Source organism: Portunus trituberculatus, chromosome 23, assembly GCF_017591435.1.
Source record: "Portunus trituberculatus isolate SZX2019 chromosome 23, ASM1759143v1, whole genome shotgun sequence".
NCBI lineage: Eukaryota > Metazoa > Arthropoda > Malacostraca > Decapoda > Portunidae > Portunus > Portunus trituberculatus.
Window position 1 is genome coordinate 11,215,475 of NC_059277.1, and position 10,345 is coordinate 11,225,819.

General features: G+C 40.7%; 2 protein-coding genes across 5 annotated transcripts in view; one reads left to right on the forward strand and one right to left on the reverse strand.

Annotated features, from left to right (window-relative positions):
- Positions 1 to 5,569, reverse strand: part of LOC123507632 (polycomb protein EED-like) — a 12,565-nt gene extending 6,996 nt beyond the window's left edge. The window contains exon 1 of one of the 3 annotated variants that reach the window (XM_045260665.1): positions 5,434 to 5,569. Coding sequence is in view for 1 of the 3 variants with exons in the window: in XM_045260663.1 (XP_045116598.1) it covers positions 1,257 to 1,313 (57 nt within the window). In the remaining 2 variants the exon portion in view is untranslated. Of the gene's footprint in view, positions 1 to 1,256; positions 1,415 to 1,809; positions 2,177 to 5,433 lie in introns of those variants that run through there. The other 2 variants (XM_045260664.1, XM_045260663.1) reach the window with 2 other exon arrangements.
- LOC123507634 (general transcriptional corepressor trfA-like) overlaps positions 5,442 to 10,345 on the forward strand; it is an 8,682-nt gene continuing 3,778 nt past the window's right edge. Inside the window, exons 1-2 of one of the 2 annotated variants that reach the window (XM_045260667.1) lie at positions 5,442 to 5,546; positions 9,062 to 9,759. In XM_045260667.1, coding sequence (XP_045116602.1) covers positions 5,442 to 5,546; positions 9,062 to 9,759 — 803 coding nt within the window. The other variant, XM_045260668.1, reaches the window with a different exon arrangement.

Here is a 10,345-nt window from a genome sequence, read left to right on the forward strand (position 1 = left end):
GGTTAAAGTTAGGGGCTGGGTTAGGTTAGGTTAGATTAAAGTTGAGACTGGGTTAGGTTAGGTTAGGTTAAAGTTAGGAATGGTTTAGGTTAGGTAAGGTTAAAGTTAGGGGCTAGTTTAGGTTAGGTTAGATTACAGTTAGGGCTGGGTTAGGTAAGGTTGGATTAAAATTTGGGGTGGGTTAGGTTAGATTAGGTTAAAGTTAAGGGTGGGTTAGTTTAGGTCATCGTTTTTTCATTCCCACATCCCGTCAGGTGAATGAAAGAGCTTGAAATGGAGAGCCGGGAAACAAGAACAGCTGGAGGGATGTCTATATTTGGACAGCACCGAGACCAAGACTGGAAGGTACACTGGTAAAATCTGTACAATCAGGGATAACTTCGGACCAAATAAAGATAAAAACACAGAAAAAGACCTCAAAATTCCCTCCCTACCTTCATAACTCCATCACATTCCCTGCCTTTACCTAACTTATTGGTAGTTCAATTTGTATAGTCAGGAATAACTTAACAAACCAAAAAGGTACATTTGCAGTTTCAACCAATATACCCTATCTTATATTTCTTTTTCCCTATGTCTAATAAGTTTGGAGACCTTCTGGGAAACCTAACCTAGCTTTACCTAATCTAACCTTATTACTAATTTCCGATAGGGTAAAATGGGGTTAGAAATGTTCATGGAAGTGTGATGTAGACCATGAGATTGTGTATAGTTATGTGTGGTGTATTGGCTGAAACTCCAATAATTCCCCAAAAAAGGGATAAAAACACAAGGAAAAGGACATTATATTCCCTTCCTATCTTCACTCCTCACTCAGAAACTTAGCGGCACACACACACACACACATTAGGACAGTGGACATCTGGCAAGGATTAAATGAAGAGATAGTAATACCAGAAAGTGTGCACAAATGAAAGGAAAAGTTGGATAAATGTAGATATGAAGACAGGTCACTATGAAACCCGCTCGAAACCTGTCACACACACACACACACACACGAAGTATAGTTTCCCTCATCGAGTTGTGAACAATTGAAATAAACTTGATGAGGAGGTTGTTAATGGCTGGGACTGTGCATGCATACTTTTAAGGAGAAATTTGATAAAAGATAGAGACGGGACACCATGAGTTTACTCCCCTCCCGTAAACCACAAGGTAAACACATACACACACACACACAAACACTAAGCCACCCCGCCAATGCTTTCCTCCCTCCTCCACCACTACACACACACTATTCCCTCTCACACACTCACTAATTCGTCTCCAGAGTCTTCCATGAGTGAGCTGCCGTCGCCATTGGGTAGAGTCATGCTTCAGGGAGTAATGGAGTAAATGGACACAGTTTGCTACCCCGCGCCGCCTTGTTTTGCCCTGCCTTGCCTTGCCCGCCTCAGTAACCAACCCGCCACACCACAGTTAATTCCAGGGCCCATTGTGGTGTTTTTCGCATTTCTTTTGTGAATTAATTTGTATTTTCTAGTTCTTTGGTTTGATTTTACTAGATTTTGTTGTTTTATTATTTATTTCTGGTTATATTTGAGTTTTCTTGTTTTGTATCTAGTTATTTTATTATTTATTTAGCTTTTTTATGGGTATTAGCATTTTATCACGTCAGAATGTGTTATTTTTCTCTTGTATTTATTAATTTGTCTTTTTTTCCTCATTTTTCTTGGATATTTATCTGCAATTTAACACACACACACACACACACACACACACACACTCTCTCTCTCTCTCTCTCTCTCTCTGGCAAAAGTGATCAATAATAAATGAAACACGATTGAATACAGAACAATTACAACTCACCCTCTCTGTTGCTTCAATCCACCACCACCACCACCACCAGCTCCTCCTCCCTCACGCCCTCTTCTCAGCCCATCCAGACTTCTCACTGCCACATATTTCACTCCAATCACTTACTTCTGTCACCACTTGAACCGTCTATACGTGAAGAGAGTGCTGGTCATCTCTCAGTGTGTGCAGTTATGTGTTTCAAAAATGTTGTTTTGTGTTGTAATTGTCCTCACTTCAGTCTGAGTTGTGATGATGTTGTGTGGTGTTGTGGTGGTTTATGTAGTATGTGGTGGTGACGTCTCGTTTTGCCCTTCCAAGCCTTAGTCTGAGTCTGTGTGGTGTGTTTTGGTTGTCAGCTTGTGCAGTCTAGCCTCGGACAGTTCTAGGGGCTACCCAGGACAAAGTTTAGGTATTCATTGAGCAAGTTACACTCAAGCTAGAATGGTTTAACCCCTTCAGTACCATGAGGCGTTTCCATATTCATTCTGCTTACTATTTGGTGATTTTATACGACTTCAAAAATTTATGTGGGGGGTTAAAATAGTGAAAACAGTGGCCATCAATCTTCTGACCTTCATATAGGCCCTTCCTAATGTCAATAAAGTGGTCTAATCGTTCACAAATCTCAAGGTAAAAGTGTGTCCCGGTATTGAACTATTCAGCAATATTTTCTATCAATACAGACAAACAACAGCTACCTTCAGTCATTGATTCACAGAGTAGGCTACTATAAAGATTTCACAGTTTTCTTAGGGGTTACTTGGGACAAAGGTATTGCTAGGTCCATTAGGTCCGTTAAAGGGTGTTAGATTAATATTCAGATGTTTGATGTTGTAATAAAGCATTAAGTAATCCATGAGTCTGTTCAACGGCAAGCTAAATAGAAACTTAATTGATATATTGTTTCGAGTTCTTTAGTTTTCATAGACTTCACCAAACAATTATTTAGCTTTAATTGAATAAAAATAAAGGTAAATGACACTTTGTATAGATTTCCTTTTCCCAACACAAAGATGGCTTATATTAGAACAAGTGGTGGACTCTCCTACCAGCGCCTCAAAATCAATAGTGCGTTTAGAAAACATTCCTTAGTCACCCATAAATATTTCACTTTTCTTCCTTACATTGAAGAAAATGATAAATATAAAAGGTACACTATAACTTTCTTCTCTCAGCAGCTCTATTTATTCATTTATTTTTATTTAAGACAGGAAAGCTGGCTAAAAAACAATATGAAACGGAAAAAGGCTCATTAAGTTGCCAGTCCCCTTGCAATTCCAAAAGAGTTAACAAAAACAAAAGGATAAATGTCTTAAAACCTCTCTCTTTACTCCTTCAGTACCATGACGTGTTTCTATATTCATTCTGCTTGCTATTTGGTGACTTTATACAGCTTCAGAAAATCATGTAAGGGATTAAGTTAGTGAAGAATCTGACCATTAATCTTCTGATATCCATAAATCCTTCCTAATGTCAATAAAATGGTCAAATCGTACACAAATCTCAAGGTAATAATGCGTCCCAGTTCTGAATTAAGCTGTTAAATGAAGTATCAAATCATAAGAGTCTTAATGAAGAAAGAAAATAAATGAAACAAATAGCCGCATGAATGGAAAAGGAATGAAATAAATAAATACAATTAAAGCAAACAATGAATAAGAAAAAGAAATATGAATAATTAAATAAAAGACTGCGCCAAATGCACCACTGAGAGAGAGAGAGAGAGAGAGAGAGAGAGAGAGAGAGAGATTGGATTGTTACGACTGTTATTGTTGTCACTTCGTAATTGCGTTTAAAGACCATAGGGGAGAGAGAGAGAGAGAGAGAGAGAGAGAGAGAGAGAGAGAGAGAGAGAGAGAGAGAGAGAGAGAATGGAGAACATGAATAGTAGAGGGAGAGAAAAAAATAATGAAAATAAAGAGAAAAAGGAAGAAGCGAGAATAGAAAGGAGAACAATAGAGGAACTGAAGGAAAGAAATGAAGAATGTGATAAAGAAATTTGTATTATGAACTACCACCACCACCACCACCACCACCACCACCACTACTACTACTACTACTACTACTGCTACTGCCACCATCACCACTACTACCACCACCACCACCACCACCACCGCCACTACTATCACTCCTACTACCACTACTACTACTGCAACTACTACTACCATCACAACCATCACCACCACCATCATCACCACCACCATTACTACTACATTTACTACTACTACTACTACTACTACTACTACTACTACTACTACCACTACTAAAGAAAACGACTAGATTAAAGAAAGAGAGAGAGAGAGAGAGAGAGAGAGAGAGAGAGAGAGAGAGAGAGAAACAATAAATAATCACTTAATAGTCTTCCAAAAAGCACATTACTTCCCATTATTTGATCGAGGCGTGACAAATGGGGCGCTCTCTCTCTCTCTCTCTCTCTCTCTCTCTCTCTCTCTCTCTCTCTCTCTCATCCTGTTAGCTAAATACAAGTCTGTCTGTATTTGTCTCTCTCTCTCTCTCTCTCTCTCTCTCTCTCTCTCTCTCTCTCTCTCTCTCTCTCTCGTTCATCCTGTTAGCTAAATACAAGTCTGTCTGTATTTGTGTCTGTCTGTCTGTCTGTCTGTCACTATTTCTTTGCGTTTGTTGTTCCCTTTCATTATGTATTTATTTATTTTTATTCTGTCTGTTTCTAATATTGTCTATGATTCTCTCTCTCTCTCTCTCTCTCTCTCTCTCTCTCTCTCTCTCTCTCTCTCTCTCTCTCTCTCTCTCTCTCTCTCTCGTGTGTGTGTGTGTGTGTGTGTGTGTGTGTGTGTGTGTGTGTGTGTGTGTGTGTGTGTGTGTTCATTCGTTCGTCTGTTCATGGCTGGACTTGTTAATGAAAATGATCTCGGTCTTTACTCTCCTCCTCCTCCTCTTCCTCCTCCCTCTCTTCCTTCTTCTCCTCTTTTTCTTCTTCTTCCTCCTCCTCCTATCCGTATCTATTTCTATTCCTCCCCTTCCTCTCTCTCTCACCTCTTTGTTTATATTCCTCTTCCTCCTCCTCCTCCTCCTCCTCCTCCTCCTCCTCCTCCTCCTCCTCCTCCTCCTTCTCCTTCTTCTCTTACTCGTCTCTTCCTCTTCCTCCTACTCGTGTCTCCTTCCTTCTCCTCCTCCTCCTCCTCCTCCTCCTCCTCCTCCTCCTCCTCCTCCTCCTCCTCCTCCTCCCTCTATTACTACTACTACTCGTATCTTCCTCTTCCTTCTACTCGTGCCTTCTCCTCCTCCTCCTCCTCCTCCTCCTCCTCCTCCTCCTCCTCCTCCTTCTCCTTCTTCTCTTACTCGTCTCTTCCTCTTCCTCCTACTCGTGTCTTCTCCCTTCTCCCTTTCCTCCTCCTCCTGCTCCTCCTCCTCCTACTCGTGTCTCTTCCTCTTCCTTCTCTTCATGTCTGCTGCTGCTCCTCCTCCTCCTCCTCCTCCTCCTCCTCCTCCCTGAATAACTTCTTAATAAGCATCAAGACGATGCTTAATTGATACTTATACACTCCAACCCGCAAGTGTGCATACCTCCACACCTGCCCCCTACCCCCCCAACCACCCACACCGCTCCTCTTCCCCCTATACTTGCCCCCAATCCCCCCAGCACACTTGTGGACACACCTGTTGGAATGAAAGTGGAACAAGACTGCGGTGGTGGTGGTGGTGTTGGTGGTGGTGGTGGTGGCAAGGACAGCTGTAACTCGGTGGGGTCTATCTGTGGTGGTGATGTGGAAGTGAGTGGTGGTGGACTCGTGGTGGTGGTGGTGGTGGTGATTCTAAGTGAAGTGAAGCGGTGAAGTGAAGTGAAGCAATGAAGGTCTTGTATTTTGAAGCTTTTTTTTTTTCATTTACGTTTCTATTTTTTTTTTTTCTAATGTTGTGGTGAGATGAGTGATGCGGAATGAGAGGGTTAGTGTGAAGCGGTGAGTGAGTGAAGCTTGTGTGTATCTTTTGAAGCGTTGTGTTGGCTTGCGAGGTGAGTGTGTTATGTAGAGTGAGGTGAAGTGAAACAGTGAGAGATTCAGTGACATGGGAACACTTTATTCTCTCATAAAACAACACACGAGAATGAACACATTATCATTAATTTTCTTTTCTTTTTCTCTTTTTTCTCCTCGTGTTTTTCACAGATGACGTAAAAGTCTTGCTAAAATATCACGAATTAAATAAACGTTATCAAAACTATCAAAATAAAAGAAAATAATCACAATAATGACAAAATAAATGAATTCAGTGGAGTCTGTTCAAAGCACACACACACACACACACACACACACACACACACACACACACACACACACACACACACACACACACACACACACACACACACACACACACCTGCAGTTTCAGAGAGTTTTCTTTTTAATGTTTTGTTGCTCTTAGTAGGTCTTCCTCTTGCATAAACACACACACACACACACACACACACACACACACACACACACACACACACACACACACACACACACACACACACACACACACGAAGCTCATATTAAAAAAAAGGAGAAAAAAAACACATGCTTCTTTATTTCCACTTCACATTCCATTCATAAGTGCATCCAATCTTCCTCTAAAGCTCTCTATCGTCTCGCCACACACGACCTGACTACTGAGTTCATTCCATCTATTTACAACAGCACTCATTTCAGAACCAATACCTTCCCCGTGTTCTTCCTTCAAATCACACTTATTAAGCCCGAACCCACCACTTGTATCCAGAAACGCTCTTCTCTCTCACCACAGCTATTTTCCAAGGCCACAGAGATGATTAGCGGGGTTTTCTAGAGTGTTTCTCCTTTTGATAATGTAAAAATCTTGTCACTCTGCCTCAAAAATCGTAAAAACTTCCTTAAAAACGCTCTTCTCTCGCACCACAGCTATTTTCCAAGGTCACAGAGATGATTAGCGGGGTTTTCTAGAGTGTTTTTGCTGTTGATAATGTAGAAATCATGTCATTCTGTCTCTACAACTGAGAAAACACCTTAGAAAACTCGTGTAAATTTATATAATAGTGGAGGTGAAGCGCAGAAGTGTTTGAGAATACAAGGTCTTGTCTCAGCCTGGTTACTTCAATGGTCTTGTGTGGACGCCCTTGTTATATTCCTTAGGACACTTCAAAACCTCCCTCCCTGAGACACTTAACCCCTTTAATACTGGGTGACATTTTTACCTTGAAATTTATGTACGATTAGACCATTTTATTTACATTAGGAAAGGTCTATGTAGGTCAGAAGAACAATGGCCACAGTCTTCACTATTTTAATCCCGCCCATAAGTTTCTGAAACTGTAAAAATCATCAAGTAGTAAGCGGAATGAATAAGAAAACACGTCATGGCACTGAAGGAGTCAATATTGTCCTACACTGACTAACCCTTAAATCTTATCAGTATTCATCACCCTTGTTGCATCCCTTAGAACACTGTAGTACCACCCTGGGGGCATAAGACTGTCCTGCCCTATACTAACCCTTAAATCTTAGCAGAGTCTTGTTAAATACCGTGGGAAACTTCAATACCCGCCTTCAGATCAGTAATATTGTCTTATCATTGCACATCACCATCATTTTATCCCTTAGAACACTCCAATACCTGCTTGCTATTTGATTTTATACAGCTTCAGAAACTCATGTGGAGATTGAATTGGTGAATACTATAGCCATTAATCTTCTGACCTCCATAGACCCTTCCTAATGTCAATAAAATGGTCAAATCGTACACAAATCTAAAGGTAATAATGTGTCCCAGTATTGAAGGGGTTAAATCTTAGCACTGCCTTGTTTTCTAATGCAAGAGTTAATCAGTATTCTCAATCATTAATACCTTTCTCTGGGCAACTCTGGAACTCCTTGCCTGCTTGTGTATTTCCATCTTCCTACGACTTGACTTCTTTTAATAAGGAAGTTTCAAGACATTTGTCCCCGGTTTTTGGCTAATTCCCTTTTAATCTTTAAGGAAACTGGCATTCCAAGTGGGCTTTTATTTCTTTTTGGCCACTTACCCTTCTTGCATCATAGAAAATTCCACAGGACACTTCAGCACCTCTATCAGATCACTAATATTGTCTTATCATTGTTTTATCCCTTAGAACACTTCAGTACGTGCCTCAGAGACTCCTAACCCTTACTAATGACCTTATCTACGTATGGAAAAATAGATACAAATAAAAGTAAAAACGAAACAAGTCAACAGCAATAAACAGATAAACAACTTGATAGGAAATAAATGAAATAAAGGAAGACACATATATGGGAATGAATGTCTGTACTCTACCATTGATTGAGGGGGAGAGGGGAGGGGAATGGGAGAGAAAGGGAGGGAAGGGAAGGGAAGGGAGATGCTAAGGGTTAAAGACCTCTGCTAGTATGGCGACTGGCTGAAAAAAAAAGGAAAAAAAGTGACTAATTGTATGACTGACGGAGAAGAATGCCTGACTGATTGTGTGACTGACTGGCTGACTGATTGACTGGATGACTAACTGGATGACTGACTGATTGACTGACTGATTGGCTGATTGACTGATTGACCGGCTGACTGATAGACTGACTGATTGATTGACTGGCTGACTGACTGATTAACTGATTAACTGGCTGATTGACTGACTGACTGGCTGGTTGGCTGACTAATTGATTGAGTGACTGATTGATTGACTGGCTGACTTACTGATTGACTGGTTGACTGGTTGACTGACTGATTGACTGGTTGACTGGATGCCTGACTGAGCTGACTTGATGACTGGATGACTAGCTGGCTGATCGTGTGTTTTAATGGCTGACTGACTGGCTAACTGACCAACTGACTGACTAGCTGACTTACCAACTGACTGACTGACTGACTGGCTAACTGACCAACGAAAAAAATGAATAAATAAATAAAGAAAGAACGAAAGAAGAAAAAACAATGGTAGATAGGTGAGAGAGAGAGAGAGAGAGAGAGAGAGAGAGAGAGAGAGAGAGAGAGAGAGAGAGAGAGAGAGAGAGAGAGAGAGAGAGAGAGAATAAGTAAACAAAGAAGAAAAAATTAACAAATAAATAAAAAAAGGAACGAAAGAAAAGAAAATACTGAGAGAGAGAGAGAGAGAGAGAGAGAGAGAGAGAGAGAGAGAGAGAGAGAGAGAGAGAGAGAGAGAGAGAGAGAGAGAGAGAGACAACATCTTTATTTACCTCCCTAATTCACTTGCTGTTTACCACTAATAGCACACGCATCCCTAACAAGGCACTACCAATCCCTAATCTCCCAATCACAGGTGAGACAACAGCCTTCCACCCTCATGACGTCACTCGCTGTTCTGCTTCCCTTGCTCTGCCTCCTGTTGGTCCCCGCTGCCGCCCAGGAGGAACACCGACAAGCAACACAGGATGGACAAGGAGATGTAGCACAGGATGAACAAGGACAAGCAACACAGGATGGACAAGGACATGGAGGACAGGATGGACAAGGACAAGGAGCACAGGATGGACAAGGACAGGTAGCACAGGATGGACAAGGACAGGTAACACAGGATGGACAAGGACAGGCAGCACAGGATGGACAAGGACAGGCAGCACAGGATCGACAAGAACAGGTAGCACAGGATGGACAAGGACAGGCAGCACAGGATCGACAAGAACAGGTAGCACAGGATGGACAAGGACAGATAACACAGGATGGACAAGGACAAGGAGCACAGGATGGACAAGGACAGGAAGCACAGCATGGACAACAACAGCAACAAGAACAACAACAACAACAACATGAACAACAAGAGCCACAACAACAACAACAACAACAACAACAACAACAAGAGCCACAACAACAACAACAACAACAACAACAACAACAACAACAAGACCACAGCCCGTCCCAGGAAGAACAAGGCCACCAAGGACAGGATGGACAACAACAACAACAACAACAACAACAACAACAACAACAACAGGACATCCCACCAAGCCTGAGGGACTGGTAAGGCAATGAGGAGATCTTAACTGGTTGATTGGTCTCACTAACACTATAATTATGTCTTCCTTCTTTTTCTTTTTTTTTTTTCCCTTTTTTGTAGATACGTCTTTCATATTTACCTCTTATTTTTTTTTCTTTTCTTTTTTTTTTGTCTCCTTATTTGTTGTTACTTATATTTTTGTTTATTTTATTCCTTCTACGTTTTTTTTTTATATAAGTTTATTTTGTTTGTCTTTCATATTCACTTATTTTTTTTTTTTCTCTCTCTCTCTCTCTCTCTCTCTCTCTCTCTCTCTCTCTCTCTCTCTCTCTCTCTCTATCTCTCCTTATTTGTTGTTAGTTTATTAGTTTATTTTTCCTTTTACGTTTTTTTTATAAGTTTATTTTGTTTCCCACTTTTCTTTTTTTATTCTTTATTTGGTTACGATAATAATGTTTTCCTGATCTTTTTTGCTGGTAACACTTTTTTTTTTCATCATTACGTCTTTCTTTCATTTATTCATTTACTTTCTGTTATTCAAAGTAATCAGATCTCTTCAAGTTATCTCCGTACTTCCTCATTTCCTATCACATTCTATCACTACTATTT